Consider the following 19,555-nt stretch of genomic DNA (forward strand, 5'->3'; position numbering starts at 1 on the left):
TAGTTTTTTATTTTTGGTCCCGTAATGTCCCTCTAAAGCTATTGAGCCAACTTACACTCTTGGAAAAGCATTGATTGTGAACCAAGATCACTTTTGTTTTTTCTCTCGTAACTTGAATGAGACTATGATTCTGTTTTATTAATAATGTAAAAGATAGTTCACATAGCAATGATTCTGTGCTTTTATGAAGACCGCTTTTATGAAGTATAATGCTTGCACATTATGTATCACAAAATGACATGATCAAAAAAGTCCAAAGCATAAATTTATTTAATCTTATTCACACTCACATGTGCAAAAAAAAAGTGAAAAAAGTTCTAAAATGCAAATGCTTCAGAAGCCTCAGCTGCTATCATCAGTGCATAACACTTAAACACATGTTTACCATTTATATAGTCTCAAATCATTTGTATTAACAATATACATATGAATCCAACTGATAATTAGACTGGCAATAGCAATCAGAAACCTGTTTTGTAAATAATAGTTTCCTCTTAATTGTGATTTAACTAAATCAATTTAACTTCATTTGCTTTGTGTTCGGTTTGAATGAAAAATATTAAAAATTAAAAATAGCTGCACGTGATCAAAAAAAATTAAAAAAGCGAAAACGAAGTGCCCTAGGCATTGAATATTGCTCATGCCAAATCTCCTTATTCAGATTAATCTTTTTTTTAATAAACATTGGAGTGGTGGCGCTAGACTAGAAAATGCATGTTTAAATGTTGTATTGCAGGTCTAAAAGTAACATTATATTTACATATCCTATGTCTCATCATGAGCAGGTACTGTTATCACTTTAAATACAGTGCATTTGCCATCCACAAAGCTCTCAAAAGCATTTCATACACGCAGTAGTCAGATAAAAAAAAACTGTTTTTTTTGTTTTTTTTTTAAACCGAGCATTCAGATCTTCAAGGGATGAGCTTGTCAAAAAGAATCCTTGCAAAAATTGGTGAAATCAGGGCAGTTATTGTATTTTGCTTAATAACTGAATATATATTATATTAAAGTATATTGTACATACAGTATAAGCAGAAATAATGGAAAAACATCAGTGTTACATTTAAAGTTTAATACACTGTAAAGCTATAGTATAATAAAAAAATGACACAAATTGACTCTGCAATGTTCTATCCCTTGTTCTTGTGTATTTTGCTGCCATCAAGCAATAACAACTACTATAATACACATGTGCAAGATTCTGATTTAATGTTCGAGAGAACTAAAATGTCTTGCTCACAAACATTTTATTTTTCATAGTATGTGTCTTGCGGCTCTCGGCCATATCAAAATGTTTGTATGCGGTTCGTAGGGTCAGGAAGTTTGGCCACCCCTGCAATATACACATTAGAGTTACTGGTATTCTAATTGGAGTCTGGTATTTTAATAACAGGTGCCAGACTCGGTATAGCTTGACTTAATCTTGTTTTCCGGAGCCCAAGATCATCCATTTCTGGGTTTAAGGCCTCCCTGACTCTGTGGTGCTGGAGCTTTTTCTTCCATTGGATACACAAGGCAGCTGCTTGAGCTTCATCTGTGTTTGGTGGGGGTTGTCTCAGGCCCTGATTTAAAAAAAAAAACATTGGAAAAAAATATTCTATGAGATTTCTGGAAAGGCAGTAAAGGGCACAAAACAAGATACATATTATTAAAAAATAAGAAAATGCTTTAGAAAACAAAAACCATTTAAATCTAGAAGCTATTTTATTTTTGTGTTAAATATAAAAACGAGTACCTTTGTTCGCTGGCTTGGTAGCATTCGCTCTTACTATCCTTCACTCTCCTCCCAACTCCCAACTCTGCACCTAGAGTGGATCTTTTATACTGTGGCTGGAGCCTTAATTACCCATTAAACAAATGACCTTATTAAGACTCAGCCACATTCCCACAGGCTTTACTGGGGTGGGGATTCAACCCCATATCCCACCAGCAGCTACACTTTATGACAGAGGCTTTTCACCGGTCTCAAACAATAAACAATAATGTCGGACAGCTTTCGTCTGTCCGCACACACACATACAAAAACAAATAATAATAATAATAATAATAATAATAATCATTAATGAATAATAGTAAAATGGTGGACACCTTGCCACAATGACCCAGACTAAAATAGCTTTAATTCCTAAGACAATACCAAAATAAATACATTGTTAGTTTATCTTACCTTAATGCAGGCTGTTTCTGCTGCTTTTATGGATTTCAAGACAATCTGCATCAGGTTTTGGGCATTCTTTACCAGAATCTCATCAGATGACTTATTACCTGGTTTTGCAGCTTTCACACTTCAAAGACAGTAAAAGCAAAATGGGTGATATTTACAAAATCACATCAATCCACTGTACTTTATTTTTGTGTAGTGTTGACTGTTATTTTTCTGATGCCCAGGCAGATTTTATTTCAGTTGTACAATTGTTTTCTCAAACAGTTACTAGTATAATAATAAAATATTTCCTTCAAGATCAATTGTGTACAGTAAATTATCCATACTAATTGGAACCAGGGGGATAATCAAATTATTTGCATAATCGAATTACAACTGTGAAGTTGTATAAATTACTTTCCCAATCAACAAACACAAGGGATTGAGGGCTGAAAAGCACATTTTCTTTGACATCAGAGCAGAAGAGCCTTTCACACTAGTAACCACGGGGCTGTACAGACAATGAAGGTTTTAATATATTTAGCAATCCGTGTTTAAATTCTCAGTAAGCACACTATATGAAAACACGTCAAGAAGATTTGTTGATTGCATGTACACAAAACTTTTGCAGTCTTGCTACATTATCTGATTTGTTAACAAGAAGTGTCTGGAATCAAGGAACACAGGGCAACATTAAACAGCTTGACTGTAATCATGTATGTTGAGATAACAAGTTTTTGTATAAAGGTATTGAATATTCCCCTAGGAATTTTGCCTCAGCTGGTGTTCCAATGTCGTCACAATGACAATCACTACCTCAAGGGAACGGTCAGGATTGCATGCACATTAGAATACTACTATAAGAAAACAGACAGATCATATTGTAATGCATAGCATAAGAAACAATATGGCTCTGTTTTCCTAGTTACACTGAATATAAAATAATTTTAAATATACCTTATTGATTGTGCTTGATTATTGTTACTCATTGGCTCGCTATTGTTCTAGAGCAGTGATTCCCTTTGAAGTATGAAATTATCGAATGGGAATTGTAAGATAGCAGGGAGGGGGTTAAAATTCCTCCCTGCTAAAACCATGTGAAAATGCACTGTGGGTGAATTGGGCTAAGGGTTTTTGTAATTGTTAATTGTTTTCATTGTTTAGTTAATCCCTTGCACCTGGTGCTAATTGTAAATTGGAGCCAGGTGCAGGGTATTTAAGAGAGGCAACCAGTTTGCTCAAGGCTGCTGAGAAGAGTGAGAGCAGTCGTACCAGGGAAAGGTATTGTGTGAGAGCTGTGTAAGTTTTGGTGTGACAGGTAAACGGCTTAGCCGTCCTGTGGGTAGTCAGGAAACTATTGATGTTTAGTCAGAGCTCCAAAGGACAGCTAGGTGTTTTGTTTCCTGACTACCCACAGGACGGCTACGCTGTTTACCTGTCACACCAAAACTTACACAGCTCTCACACAATACCTTTCCCTGGTACGACTGCTCTCACTCTTCTCAGCAGCCTTGAGCAAACTTACAGTATTTACCTCCTAAAGACCTGAAACCTCAATAAAATATATCAAAGCTGCTCGCAGAGCCTGTGATGCAGTCATGGCCCGCCCCAAGGACACAATATGACTGCGCTCACAGACCTCGGCGTCATTTTGCCTTTCAGGATCTAACCTGACAGGAGAGCCTATTCAGATACTTTTTCTGCTATAGATTTTCATATCTATTGCATTTTTACACAAAATCCGTGATAATTTAAATAATTGCTGTATTAGTTTCACTAGTTACGCATATTTGTGCACTACAGCCTGTTTTACGTCTCACTGCGGCCTTGTGTCGTGCGTAAAGCCGGCAGCTTGAGTCGTCCCTTCCCAGGGATCAAACAACGTAAGTCGGCTGACTTTGTGCTTTTTCCCCCCAGGCTGCAATAGCTCTGGCTGGAGTTATTTTATTCTCGTTTTTAAAGTAATTGTTATTATTGTATTTTATATGAGAGAAATATTTTTCTTTTCTCATTGTGTTTTTCTGTTTTAACAAAGACTAAGTGCAGGATTGGCTGTATTGCTTGCTGCATCGCACGAGTAGTGAGAGCAGCTGCTGAGCTCAGCAGCACTGCGCAGGATCAAGAGGCTGCAAGAGATCGCTTGCAATCTCTACCACAGAATCTTGATGCCATTTTGATGACAGCTTTTGCATCACCATTACGAGGGCTATTAGTTCATTCTAACAAGCAGGCTTCCCTCATACAGACAGTGGTTTTGCCAGTAGTTTGCACAGGTAGGCATCCCTGTACAGTGTTACTTGTGGTAACTGCGAACTGGTGGACCCATACCGTACCGGTACCAAGGTTACTGAACCGACCCGGTACATCCCTGTTCCAATCTGCTATCGACCATCGCCTAAATTCCTGGTCCAGTACCAAGCCGGTCTTGTTCGGGTCTTGAACAGCCCCACCGCTGTCTTTAAGCAGACTGAGGCAGCACCTGTACAGTGTTACTGTACACGGCATTGCTACTTGCATAGTGCCTGGGGTTTTATCCCTGAGAGACATGCAAGGCCAATCTGCCTGTTAAGGACAAGCATGGCAGATGCTCTTCCTGCCTGGGGCCAGAGCATGTAAAGGTGGCAGTGGTGAATGTTTTTGAGAGTTTTGTGCATGTTTCTCCAAGCACACAAGATGCTGAAGTGCTTTCACCGTACGTGGGAATCCACAAAGGAGCTGGTGCACTTCCTTCCCAAGCAACCACTCCCAGTGTGCAAACCAGCTGCAAACTGGGGCCCTTGGCCCCAGCAGCATCCAAAACAAGATGGTGCCTGCTGCCAGGTGTTCTGAACCGCCTGCTCGCCACAGACATCATGTCGCATTCATAAATATGGCCAAATGCTGTTAAAGGGACAGCATTTCTGTGCCTAACCCTGAAAAAAACTTTTTTTTGTTGTCGCATGTGCAACCATTTTAGTCGCAGTCTGAGCCCTGCATCACCATTTCTCATTTCTCTGTGATTTAGTGGTGCAAACAGATTGATACATTACAATAGGGTTATTGTGGCTGTGGAATCGTGTCTTCATAAAGAACAACTGCCGGTGTGTACCAGTTGCAAACCCCAGGTTGAAAAAAGTTTATTAAAATAATTTTGTAACTGCTTAACAACTATTCTGTAAGGTATGGTTTGGAGTTTGGACTTGAATTTGATAAGGGATCTCTTACCTGGATATGATATTGAGTTGGTTAGTAAGTGTAAGGATCTGTTCCGCAGCACACAGCAGTTCTTTTGCACATCGACTATCAAGACAATATTCTGCAATTATGTGAGCAAAATTTGTGATCACTTGGCCATTAACAGCAATTTGTTTTGCAGAAATAATGAATTCTTCCTTGGTCTGTTAAAGAAAAAAAAAAGAACAAATTAAGAAGCTGCAATACATGCCTGAGTGCAAAATGTGTTCATTTTAATTGAAGTGTAATGTCAACTTTATCAATATTGTTTCATTATACCTTGATGGGCCCTTTCTTTTTAAGAAACTGGGCCATGTTATACATCTGGTTGGCCATTTCTTTTGTAACCTGGACAATCTGATTTTTTTCATCCTCCCACTTGTCTGTTTCTCTCTTCAAGAAAAGGGCTGCTTCAGCAAGAGTGTATGCAGAGCTGCTATTACAGAACACATTCTGGGTTGCACTACAATCCTGCAGAAACAAAAGTTGCTCAGTAAAAAAAAATTGAAATGGATTTGTGTGCAAAACTATCACTGCGGATTTTCAGAAATGTTTTCTCCACATGAAGTACACATTTTAGAACCAAGAATTAGGTGTAGTTACGTGTGCTTGGTTTTTTTAGACAAGAGATTGATACCATACCACCTTTCCGTTATGTTTTGTTAACTGAGACATGCTTTCCATTGTGTTGTGACCCAGAGCAACTGTAAACAACCACATTGAAACTTTGAAGCTCAACATTGGTAAAAACCCTGAGTGTAACAGTCCTTCCACACTGGGGTCAGGTCCTGTGTGGAAGGGCCTTACCTCACAAAGGTCTTCCGATTCATACAACACATAAGGCATTTGAGCTTAAAAGGTAATGGATCCTACTGTACCTTTAGGGTATCCCATTTAGTGACTGGATGCTGGTGGGTGATCTCTGCATTAACACTTGGTTGTTCTTTCTCCAGATGAGCTGGGCCTATGTTTCTCTTGAAGTTCGGAGCAGTAGCTTTACATTTTGGCTGACCAGACTGTAAAACAATTTTTTCAGCAGATGTATTTTGGCTTCCAATAAAGAGCCTACTTTGTAGGCCCTGTGTGATTAAGTTTTTTACTTCCCCATTAATTTCTTTAACTTTCTGAAGTTGTGTCACAATGTAATGTGCTTTTGCAGACCAGTCCTTTGTCAGGATTTCAAGCCTTGGCACGTCATCAAGGTCTAAATTCTCAGCAATCTTTCTTGCCCTGCTTACAATTTCAGACGTTAGCAAACAGAGATGTTCAGTGTTGAGACTCAAATTGTCTTCAAGTCTCTGATCCCTGATATAATAGAGGCTGTTTTGTATGTTTTCTTGCACAAAATTAACATTTGCTAACAAAGAAGCTACTTCTTTTTCAAAATTATTATGAGATGCTATCTTTTTATCTCCGAGATTAGTGGCTGTCAGAATTGCTAGATGGACAGTATTTTTTACTGCATCTTCATAATCTGCATTAACTCTGCCGACAATACCAGCTAACATCTTTATTTTTATTTGAAGTTCTCTTTGTAGAAGCTCTGAACGGGCAAGTAGGTTTATACTGGGTAGAGGTGACGTGTTGAGGATTTCTGCTGACTGCAAGAAGGTTTCAGTAAGGTCCATAATTTCTCCTTTCAGATCTATAATATTCCTGTTTGTATTCTTGTCTATACAGCAGAGGGCGGACAATGTAGCTGCCTGCTGGATTCTAAGAGAATTTTCTGAAAAAGTCAATAAACATTTCTGATGTGCAAATTCATGCTTCAAAACCTTTCCTGGAGTATCAAATGTGTTGCTTCCTAAGAGTTTATCAATGGAGTTTAGTAGAACTTGGACAGACAGTGACCATAAAATGCAGGGCCCTTCAAGATTGGCAGAACCAAGAGGTAAAGAGATGGCCACTTCATATAAATGTTTAGCATTAGCCTGTACCCTTTTCAGTTTGGTGTGAAGAGTCGCTATGCTCTCCTGAGGTACAGGAAACACTGTGGAGTTTGTGTTTGAAAACTTGGAATTGCCAGCTAATTGTACCAAATCTGAGAAGACACGTGTTATTTCACTGATGCTGTGAAAAGTTTGGGTAATGCTATTTTCAGATTCGTTCTGCGTCATCGAACACACAGCATGATACCAGGATCCCGCTGCAGGCAGCAATATCTGCTTCATTTTAGTAATCGTGTCGGAAAACAAGGCAGCATGTTTGTACAGGCTGTCTTTACCCAGCGTCGGGTTTATTGCTACTTCCTGAGCAGACCTAATAAGGTCAGGTGTCAGTGTTATGAGCCCAGATCTTACAGACTCTAGTATCTCAGTCTCTGCTTCATCAGTGATAGCAATGGCCTCTTTGGCAGCTTGGGCATAACAGTTTGACAGTTCAAGGAGGTTTGTACAAGCAATGTTTAGGCTTGTAATATCTTTTTTCTTTGTTGCACTTAAAACTTCATATAAGACAGGCAGTAAATCTAAACTTTGTGCTATTGTGTCTGTGTTTACTTTGTTGATGATGGGTAATGGCTTGTTGTGAATTGTTTTGTTACTACAAAGTAGCCGAGGTTTGACCAAGTTTCTCTCAAGCAATTCCATACTGTCGTTGTCATCTGGGTTATAAATTTCATTTTTAACGTCCAGGATTGAAAAATCTGGATTCTCTGTGCAGATGGCGACTTTTGAACTCACAAGTGGACGTGCTTGCTCCCGTAGAGGACTAAGGATGTCTGGATGGTTGAAGCCATTCAGGCCATCCCTTAGTATGTGAATTAGTTTGATCATCTTCAGCATTCTCTCAGAAAATGTAACCAAGGATTTTACATCTGATATGCTTTTTGAACATTGATGCACTGCTGAGTTTACTGGGGGAATAGCAGATTCCACTTGTTTCACCAGAACCAGAAGCCCATTTCGGAAGATAGGGTCATCGCTTTTATCTACATGCCTTTTTGCAGCCTGAACTATGATGTTCACATGCCCTACAAGATTCAAGGTATGTTCATAGAAGTGTTCAGCACTCTGGGCTTTAAAAGCTTTTTCACATTTAGCTTTGACATCCACTATTTCTTCAATAGCCAGATCAGTGAACTCATAGATGTTGACGACATCATTGAGAGCTCCCAATAGCTGCTGTGTTTCACTTTCCCATTGCTGACACAGGACCTCTAATTTCTCCAAAGCAGTAGACCGCTGTGAGCTCTTATTTAGGTCCAACAAGATCGGAACCACGTTATCCTTTAAGCGTTTTAAACATTTCATAGATGACTCAATGGCTTGGATATTCTTTATATTGCTGGAGCTTGCTGAAACAAAACTAGCCACCTGTATCATATGATCGGCATGCATGAGGAAGGCAGAGAGAAAAGGCTGAAGCTGGTCTAGCTGGTTGACTCCATGGATGTTTGACGATTGTTCTGCAGCTTTTACAAGCTTCTCCAGAGGTTCTTTGGTTTGTGTAAAGCTATCCAAAATGTGGTACAGAATCACGGTCATCATACTGCTGTCCAGGTTCTGGAGTTCCTTCTTCATTGATGCACAGCTTTCTTCCAAATCCTGTTGCACATGTTTAGCATGGTTTTCCAAGAGCTTAGCCTGACTTGATATTTTGGATCTTAGTTGCAGAAGACGCTGGCAATGTTTTACCACTTTCAGTTGTTTTTTCTCTTGGGAGGCACTGGCCACTGCCATGCAATGAAATACCAGGTCTCGCACTAAGCTGTCAAAGTCACTGTCCTTTATTACTGAACACATCGACCTAGACAACAGCTGAAAAAGGCTATGCAGTTTGTGGGAGTAGGATCCTGCGTTGGCTTGAGGCTTCTCGTTTGAATCGTTTCTCAGCAGTGATATTATGTCCATTATGGTTGTGTCCATTTGATCGGTGATGTACTTTTTGGCAGATTTGGCTTGTTCATTTTGGGGGTGTCTGAGACTAGTGAGCAGGGCTGTGTATAACATGGAGATACAGTTTTTAAGAGTTTTCAAAGAGTGATCCAAAGATTCTTGTTGTGAGTTGTCCCTGAGTTCCTGTATACGGCTTTTTACTAAGCAGTTCAGCAGAAGCAAAGCCTCAGAAAACCCCTGGAAGGACATTAGTAAAGAGGACACATCTTTTGCAGACTCGAGCAGTGTAATGCAGTCCAAGAGCCAATGAGCTGCTGTCACGATCCTCCTCACTACGGCATCGTCTTCTATTAAGAGAATCTGGAATTGAAACAAAGAAGCATACATGTGAGTGTGAAATTAGGGTTAGCTTGCATTTCTTTAAAGACTGTCTAACTTCTATAGACAAGTTTAAACATTACTAAAACAATGAAACAGATTACATTGAGATATACTCTTTGTAAATGTAAGGGATACCACACAACCAGTTAAAAAATAAGTACATTTGATGTGTTTGCTTTAAAAACTAACTTTGACAAAGGGGAAGTCTCTTCTAACTACATAATCTCTGGCTGATTGATAGTTTAATTTACTGAACTCTGCAACCTCTAGCCAATAAAAGGGGACTGTTTAGCAGACAGCAGAGAAGAGAGACAAGATGGAGGATTGAGTGAAAGTTATTAAAAGTGTGCTACAAAGGAAAACCTGCTGCCATTTCAGAAACGTACTTAAAGTTGTTTGTACACTAAACTGGAGTGTGTGGTGTTGTTTTTGTATACTTCTGTTTGAAGAAAAAGTTGCTACAAGTCTAATGTGTGCCGGAGCTGAGTAAACACAAGGCAATGGTGTGGGCCCAATTGGAGATAAAGGGCTGCAGATATACTTTAAGAGAAGGCAGAGTTTCTGGGAGCAGGACTGGGAAAGCTGAAGAGAAAGAGCAAATCTCGGCAACACAGCGAGTCAAGTGTCAGTGAAAGTTACTTCAGGAAAAAAAAAAAAAAGTGTAATTAAACAAACTAACGTGTATTGCACAGTATAAAAGAAAGTAATTGTTTACGTAGTACCATGAATTTAAAAAAAAAAAAAAAAAGGCAAGTGTTATATTAAGTGACATGCCAAAAGAAAAGTTAGTAAAGATTTATTGGACCCAGAACCTGAACTGTGTTTTAAAAGAAACTAAAGTTAAATTCAGGTGAGGTTAATGATGTGTCTAGCTTGATACGTGCAGAAAATTTTTTTTTTTTTTTTTTTAAAAAGTCAATCTAGTCAATTCCAACCATGTATGCATACCGTTCCCTTACAATTTTGTCATTCCAAATCTCTCTCTAGTACATACAGATAAAGGGACAATACTTTTCTTCATTTTTATTGCCAGTTTTAACAGCAATGGTAATTTACATTTATTACAGTATAACGTGCACATCCAAGAAATACAAAAGAAACCAGACAATGTCGTACTGTACTATGTATTGCCTCAAAAAGAAAGTATCAAGTTATGCATACGGGGATAAAGATTATCACCACTTAATTCTGATACACCAGATCATAAGTGATGCAAAATTTGCATCACTTAGGTTGCACTGCTCAGGCCTGAAAACTTTGCCTGCTACACTAGAGTCTTTCTGGAGGTGCAGATTAAGCAGGTATGGCTAGATGCTTACAGGATAGCTGGGCTAAATGGGGGGGGGGGGGGGGGGGGGACGGGGACACGACACTCCATCTGTTTTCCAGTAAGCCAGAGGATCAGAATATTCTGGCAGACACGGTTGGCTCGGGTAGTCTGATATTTCAGAAGAGGCGTCTGTGGTGGAGATAATGCTGCAGATTTGGTCATATGAGAGTTTAAGGATTGTCTTTAGTGGGGGCGATGTAGCCATGTCAGCAGCTCTTGGTAGCAGAGAGGTGACCTTGTTAGTCAGCAGTTCCCTCATGCTGTGCACATATTCATCCTTGCACCAGTCCAATCTGAAGTGAGGATTCAGACTTGCAGCCATCTTGAAAACTCCAAGGATAACTGCACGGTTACCACCATCTTGTTACAGGTTCCACTGATGTGTGCTATCGCATGATGTAGACCTTGGACATATGTGATGACATAGCTAGCAGTGATTATCTTGTCTCCCTGGACCTTCAGTAACCTCTTTAAAAGGGCTCCTATTTCACAGAGTTCCAACAATTTGAAATGTGTATGGGGCATGAAGCTCAGATAGGACCTCTGCAGGAACTTTCAGAATTGACCTCAGCATCTTCAGCTGGCTGTTCCACCTTGTGGCATTTGAAATTTGCCATTTGTAGTGTCCCTTCAGTAACTCTGTTGCTTTGGTGGATTTATGGCAATTAGATAATATTCTGGACACCTTTGCCATCACCAGTCTTACACGGCCAGCCTGCTCCAGGGCATCACAAACAATCAACTATAGAGTGTGAGCAAAACAGGGGCTACACTCGGGTGGAAAATAATCCAGTTTGTCAACAGCCTCATCTTGGTCTTCTTGGGCATCCAGTGGTGGGAATATGGGGAGTCCTTTCACCATGTTGGCAGAATAGCCAGTCACTATGCCTGAAACTGTCAGCCACGTTGTAGACTTCAATAGTCTCCGCATACGTTCTGTAGATGTTCTCTACAGTATGCGCGCCCCTAAAAAAAAAAAAAAGCAGACAAGCCAACATGCCAGTTTTTAGTGTGTAGTCCACAACGAAGTTGCCCATGATGCCAATAAAAGGACCTCATCTTTACTTGACCACAGATCTATGGTGAGGTAGATGTCCTGGGCTTACTGCATTTGACTACTCAGTTGAACTTGGACACTGGAGGTGCATTGAGGAAGTATCTTCTGGCCGAGGCGTTTCGTGCTGGGCATGGTGAACAGTGGTTCAGCTGTGCTAAGCATATTGTGAAAGGCTGTGCCGTCTACAACAGACAGGCATGAGATCATTAGCAATTAATCCAATAATGTTTTTGGTAAGCTTCACTTGGCAAGGATCTGTGGCCTTCCACTTCTTAGGGTCTTAAGTCTGGCCAGATTGATCAGCAAACTCCAGGGATGTCAGGGGGTTTTCTCTGAAAATGCACAGAGAAAAAAAATGATATATATTATATATACACATACACACCATTGAACAACAATGTCTAGCAAAATATGCAGTATTAGATTACCAGGGGAAGCTTAGCATTTAATCTACAATAATGAACCCTAGATTCAAGATAGAATATCCAATTCTCTGTATGTAATCTGGCAAGATAGGGTAGACTACAAATGATAATACTAAAATCACTCAGCGAGACCTGTTTAGCACACAGACACCATAAGGTATGATGCTTGCAACATATGCAAAAAGTGTAATCAGATAAAAGCTACCCAGTGACATACAGCTTTCACTTGAGTGGATACACTTAACCAATTTATTACAAAACTATTAATGCATTATGGAGATTGAGTAGTTTTAGTGAACTTCTATTAGTTCAAATATACAACAAATCTTTTACACAAATGTGTACTAAATATTTTCTACCTGCATCTTAAATTGCAGAAGATTTGACAAACACACCAAACATTAAAATAATAAATGCATCTAAAATGTAGGCATGCAAGATATGGATTGTCACATAATATACTCACTTTGAGGTGCCTTATGAAGTTGGAAATAGATTTTGTTGAACCACAGAAAGATATTCTGCAATGGTTTTCCACTTTGACACCTTCACTTGGCTTAAAGTGATCAAAAACTGAGGTCTTCCTTGACGTTGTGGCACTTAGAGAACAATGTTTAAATCATCAGGCAAAGTTTGTGGATTAAAATGCAACCAAAATGGTCTTTATTTCATTCCTCAGTTCTTCATGCAGTCCAGGGTCAAGCACACGATCAGGGTTCTTAGTTCCGGTCCTGGCCCAAAATCCAAGCAATCCCTCATAAACACTTCAACCTCCCAGTCACCCTCCTTGTCTTTCTAAAAATGTACTCAAGACTAAGTGTAATGTAAGGTTGTTTTTAAATACTGCTGTAGGGAAGGTTAGCTAGTTCCAGTTAATTGAGAACAGGAGTTAACATTCACATCACAATTGTCATACTAATAGACTCACTTGTAAAGATGACAAGCAATGTATCAATAGAAGTGGCTGCTAGTGATCTGCCTCTCTCAGGCTCCTCTCCCTTGTGGAAACTCAAGCTGTAAATCAGCTCATCAGTCATGACACCTGTTGTTCTGATTGTGTGAAATACATACAGGTGTGTTGTCTACTGAGCCAGCCTACCCCGGGAATACTATTCCTCAGAGTTTTTAAAGAAATGTGCAATAGTCTTGTGCAAAAATGGGTGCTGTTCAGTGGAATTGAAATGGAATTGATAATTCCATTCACTAAAAAATGCCAATTCCAATTAAATTCCAATACCAAAGCTTTGGGATTTTTCTCAATTCCAATTCATTACCAATTCCATGCTTGAACTGGAATTGACCTCTGAATTTCAATTAAATTCGGAATTGACCCCAACTCTGGTCAGGATCTTAACTGCACTGAACTTGTTTGTTTTGTTTGTGTTTATATGTCGAAATACTGGTTTAACAATTTGGAAGATTAAATAAATTGAAATCTGAGTTTAATTAAATTAATACAGTGAAGTACTTAACTATAAAGTAAAGAATGGTTATGGTATATGTAGGTTCTATAGACACTGTCATCACAAATATATTGCAAATGTCATGGACTTCCTTATGTTATGTTCTTATGATATTATATTATCAGGAATCTACATTGAATGAACTTTAATCTAATTTGTCTAGCTTTGCCTAGATGTAACGATCAACCTAACACCTTGAATGCACCAGGCACTCAGGAAACAAAAGGCTAATCAAACTCGTCTCTGTGATTTAATTAACCCGTCTAGGGAGAGAGGTGGTTTAGCATAGGAGTCTGAAAAACAGAGAAAAATAGCTTAAAAGATTTAAGACAAATTTCACATCATATTGATTTAATACCACTATGAGTACAAGATGCAAGCGTTTTTATTCTTAAATTGCCTAACAAGTATAGAATAACCCTGGTAATAAATCCCTAAGAGAATTAAACTGTTTGCAATGCCAAACCATAACCAAAACCAAACCATAACCAAAACCAAACCATAACCAAAACCGCAACCAGACATGTTTGGTGTCTAAAGAAATGTAATTTCTTATGGTAAAAATAACGAGAATTCAGAATAAAATCTGAATTATTTAGCAAAAGTTATGCACGTTTTAAAAAGTTTCCCCTTTCCAGATTATGATAATAAACTAAATCAGACAGAGGGAGGGGGGAGCAATCAATCAAGATTGCAAGCCCATTCGCTACAAAATAGCCAATCGGAGCATGCAGCGGGAAATTCAAATAATCTCTGTTTGAAAAGTATAAAACCCCTGCTTTAGCCCCAGCTCCTTGCTGCCCCAGACCTATGATAGTTCCCTCTGCTATCTACTCACTCTATAAAAAAAAAAAAAAAAACTACAAGATTGCACCTGGAGTCCTCAGCTCTCAGTGTTTATCCATCAAGGTTGGGAGCCCTGACACTCTGAGAAACACAAGGTAATGCAATGCTGAAAGTGTCTGCTTTTCAGGCTAGGTAACAATACTCTTGAATAAATATTCAAGTATTGTGCGACCCCTTGTTGTGTCAGTATGTACTAGTATTTCTTTAGTAAATTGTTGTTTTAAACCTTGGTTCTCATTGTAATGCTTTTAATGTGACATTAATTGTGTAACTGTTTTGTGTGATTTTCAAACTTAATTTGGTTGCATGCTTAATAAATACCATCTTTCTAAGAAGAGAGTCCTAGTATTGAATCATTTGCTCATGTTGAACATAACACAATTTATAAACTTTGAACAGTCTGGAATGTGGTCTATTTTTGGCTTGTTGTAACATGTAAATCTGCCATTGTTTTTCAGAGCGATATTAATAAAGGGTTTGTACATTATAATAGGACATAGTTTTTGGAGGTCCCTTTTAATTTATTGCTCTTAAGAATATATAACTGCCTACAGTAGTACTGACATGTTAATATCCAAAAATTAAACTGAGGTTCTGAAAACTACAGCGTCAAGATCAATCATAATTGAGTTGACAATTTAAAATTATATGATAATAAATTCTCACTGCTATTTTTGATTTGTCAAATATTGAGAGTTTTACAGAAACGTATGATTATTGGCGTTAAGTATGAAACTCGGAAGTCTGCCTAACCTTATTTTACTTTTCTGCTCTCCAAATGTATGAATAAACAGTAATTTGAAATGTATAGTTTTGTATAAGAGTATTCATTAATAGGAGTGTTATATGTCTGTAATTATTTGCATCAGAGTAGGGGTGTCTCGCCTGTCCTGTAAGATTTGGGAGGGAAGGATTTCCTAATTCACATTTGTTATTTGCTATCACTGTAAACTCAGGTAGCCACTGCGTAACTGGGTCCTGAGCACTACCTTGCCCAAACAAGGTCAAGTTGTATTGACGTGTTTGCAAGTGTGTACAGAACAAGCACATACCCACGGGTATACAATGAAGCAACTGGTAGGGTAAAGAGGAACAAACGGTGTTGGGGGTGGGGACCAAGATCCGTTTGCCACTCATCGTTCCGAGAAGTTAATTTAAGGAACCCCAACTAATGGCGGGATATTACCTGACCCTATCGCACATAGTATACATCAACTTTTGAATCAACTCAAGTTCTTCATTGAAACATTGATAACCTGTTGAACAACAGGTTTTAACAAAGCTTCCTACTTAATGTAATAAATTTCAATGTATTTTATACACATTGTGTTTTGAGTTCTCAGGACAAATACACATTTAAGGCTTGTATACAAATGCAGCCAAAGGTTGTGAAATATGTTTTTCATCCAGCTTATTTCCTTTCCCATTGTTTGCACAATAGCTTTGTAGTTCTTGACTAGCTAAAGAAGTAATTCAATATGCACAATAACCCAAGCAATGAAGTAAACGGGAAGTTCAGTAAGATGGATTTTTATAAGACATGGCCACTTTTCACGAATACTTCCTGTGGGCCATATAGTTCTGTATTCTAGGCTGTAAACTGTGCTACGATGTGATGTGTTCTTGCTGCTGTCAGTTTTACACTAACCTTTAGAGTTCCCATTAAGACATCTTGAGTAGAGGCAACAAGTTCCTCTCTGTGCTGCGGGTACTGAGGTTGAATGCATAACTTCTGAGCCGCCAACAACACGTTGTTTCCCGAAATAACGACCAGCTCCTTTGCTGGGGCCATTTCCTTTCTCAGGATGTCATCTTCAGACTCTTCAGCTAGTCTGTGAAAGGGGAAGACTGTACTGTAGCAAGTATTTAGTGAGGCAAGGCATTTTTTTTTTTTTAAACAACGTTCTATAGAGAGGATATATTCAATGACTGCTGAATAACCAACACGAGGGCACCCATGATTGAAATAAACACAGTGCTAGGTTGTTTTAAAGTAAAACAACCCTTACCTATACAACAGTATTAATTTTGCAAGAACTGTTCTTATGATAAAAGTAAAATAATGCTATTATAGATCTGATATTGTATAATCATATCTATTTATCTAGTTCCTTTAGGAAGGCAAAGAAATACACTTCCATGTTACCTGCATTCAGTATTCCCACTTCTAGCTATCCATATGGTCTGGGGTGTAGGCCTTCCACTATCATGCCAAACACTGAATCTTTGTTCTTACCCCTTTTATATTTAACTAACAGCCTCGCCGATAACCTCCTGTGATCCTGTACATCATACATGATTTGACCACCTCCTCCTAATACAACGTCCTAATAAAATGGCGACAAAAAATAAAAATCATACCTGGAAGCAACAAGCGCCAGTTGTTTAGTAACTTTTGCCACCTCTTCAGCTTCCTCCTCTAAATGCGCAAATTTGCCATCGGAGTCCCCCCATTCACTTATGATGATTAAATGGCAGACCTGTGCTGCAATGGGAGCAATTACTCTCTCAATAGACTTGGCTTTTATTATGCAGGTCAACCCGCTTTCTAAAAGAGCTGCCATTTCTGCCAACCTAGATGTAAGAGAGAAAAAGTTTGTAACACAGACAGAAGGATCTCCCTCCTGACTAGAAAAGGCGCTGAAGTTACTAACGCGCCAGAGTGCTGTGCTCTTTGCTTTGTTTTTGCAGAGGATTAGGAGCCAGGGAGCCGCAGCCACAGAGCCAGCACGAACACCCAAAAGACTACTACCCCTGCACAGCACAACCCAGCACCACTGTTCCTGGAGCACTTGCTATGTGCACAAATGTGGACGTTTTGGGAATAACATGCTTGTGAATTATTTTTGGGACTGAAACATGCCTTGTTTTACTTCCCCTATAGCTGGTATAGGGACGGATTATTATTATTTGGATTAAATAAACATGGACATTGTTTCACTACCACTCACATCCTGTCACAAAGTTGTACAAAAATTTAAACAGCCTGTCACATTGTTCTGGAGGCTTATGTGATTACCATCTCTCATTGCTTTAGGTAGGAGAGCTGCAGTGAAGTCTGTTCTCCAAAATGGCCCACCAAGTCATCACTTCTGAGACTGTTCCTTGTAATCTGTACTGTCTTAGAGGCAGAAGATATACAGTGTTGTCCATGGTGATTGAAACTGGCTTGCCACATAACTAAGCTTCTCTTGTACTGCATATTAAAGATGAATACCAGAAATGCACTTCAGTTAATCTGTCATACATCCTAATATGTCAACATTATCTATCATGCATCTTATACATGTCTAGTTGCATAAAAGTGTGTGTTACACATGCAGGTGTTTCAAATTTGTGCTTTCAAACTATGTTAAAATAGCTTTGAAAATCTAATTGAATTCAGTCCAAAACAAAAAAACAATGGACCCTTTCTCTTACTTTCAAAAGTTGTACTTAATGCTATTAGGCAGCTTGGCTTTTGATAAGTGGATCCTGGTAGGAATGCTGCTGATAAATAAAGTATTATGCTGTGAAGTAGATTTGGAGTAGATCACAGGATCGCATATTTAAGCCAGACTGCCTGAATTTAAAAAAAAAAAAAAAAAAAAAAAAAGCTCTGTAAATCTGAAAATTGTGCCACTTATCCATAATTATTATGAACACGACAGCGGCGTTATGAAAAAATCAATTCAAATAAAATATGTAATTCTTGATACATTTAGTGCTGATGAAAAATGAAGGACAATGACACAAGTTAGTCAGGCAAAGTGCTGGGAAGCAAGTACAAGGAACGCTTCCTTTCTGAGCTCTTGTGAGTGCACCTTAAGAGCTGAAGGAATAAGAACATAAGAACATAAGAAAGTTTACAAACGAGAGGAGGCCATTCGGCCCATCTTGCTCGTTTGGTTGTTAGTAGCTTATTGATCCCAAAATCTCATCAAGCAGCTTCTTGAAGGATCCCAGGGTGTCAGCTTCAACAACATTACTGGGGAGTTGATTCCAGACCCTCACAATTCTCTGTGTAAAAAAGTGTCTCCTATTTTCTGTTCTGAATGCCCCTTCATGTGCCATTTAGACCTGGGCCTCACCCCAGCAGAGACTGATTCATTCTGTCAAGGAGAGCTGAGTTCTGGACACTAACCTTCACTTCTGACTTTACATAAAAACTCAAACCTAGACCTCCAAAAGTAAAAGACATATAAGACTACTAAACTGGCTGCAGCACCACCTAGCCCTGCTGCTGCACTTTAATCAAATACTATATATATATATATATATATATATATATATATATATATATATATATATATATATATAAATAACTACATAATTCCACAACAACTCTCTGGCATTGCCTTCTTTTGGTAAAGCATTTATCTCAGCCTTTTCTGATCTGCCACTCAGACATAAATATATACAGTACTGTTATTTATATGATTTCCTCCCTGGGTATAATTACTGGTGCAGTGCAATTAAATGCATCATATTTTCATTATTATCATATGATCCCTTTCATTATTGAACCCTTGGGCAGTCAGAGCTGCCCTGTTAGACCAGCAATTGCCTTAGTAGCAAAATATATGTATTCATTAATTTTTTTATAACTATACAATTGGTAACATACATATGCAAATAGTAATGGTTTGTACTTACCTGATGTGCAGAGTTGCTAAGCTGGTGTTAATTGATTCGTTGTGTTCTAAATGTGTATCCTTGCTCCAATGTTTAAGAGGCCTGCAAAGCTAACAGCAAGGTAGCATAGCAACCACATGTCAGCTGATTCAAACAATGACATCATCAGCGCTGTAAAATGTGTGCTATTTGGAAGAGCAGCCTGTCATGAATATACAACGCAAAATGCTTAGGCAGTGTGTAT

At 38.7% G+C, this 19,555-nt stretch overlaps 1 protein-coding gene across 1 annotated transcript; it reads right to left on the bottom strand.

The window, feature by feature from the left end:
* Nucleotides 1–1,124: 1,124 nt before the first annotated feature.
* LOC121315653 lies at nt 1,125–19,407 on the bottom strand. Its single transcript, XM_041249925.1, has 8 exons — nt 19,333–19,407; nt 17,059–17,271; nt 16,346–16,529; nt 6,238–9,555; nt 5,639–5,830; nt 5,351–5,523; nt 2,171–2,288; nt 1,125–1,565 (listed from the first exon to the last, which is right to left on the bottom strand). Exons 2-8 carry the CDS (start codon nt 17,259–17,261, stop codon nt 1,368–1,370), a joined length of 4,386 nt encoding a protein of 1,461 aa, XP_041105859.1. The 5' UTR covers nt 17,262–17,271; nt 19,333–19,407; the 3' UTR covers nt 1,125–1,367.
* Between the last annotated feature and the right edge of the window lie 148 nt (nt 19,408–19,555).

This window comes from Polyodon spathula, chromosome 5 (assembly GCF_017654505.1).
Source record: "Polyodon spathula isolate WHYD16114869_AA chromosome 5, ASM1765450v1, whole genome shotgun sequence".
Taxonomy (NCBI): domain Eukaryota; kingdom Metazoa; phylum Chordata; class Actinopteri; order Acipenseriformes; family Polyodontidae; genus Polyodon; species Polyodon spathula.

Bases quoted from the DNA above. Each gene is read 5' to 3' on its own strand.
- LOC121315653 (XM_041249925.1), bottom strand. From the start codon at position 17,261: ATGGCAGCTCTTTTAGAAAGCGGGTTGACCTGCATAATAAAAGCCAAG. The intron at 9,556-16,345 runs GTTAGTGTAAAA...TTTCAATTCCAG, and splicing joins TCTTAATGGGAACTCTAAAG to ATTCTCTTAATAGAAGACGA. The intron at 5,524-5,638 runs GTATAATGAAAC...TTTCTTTAACAG, and splicing joins AAAAGAAAGGGCCCATCAAG to ACCAAGGAAGAATTCATTAT.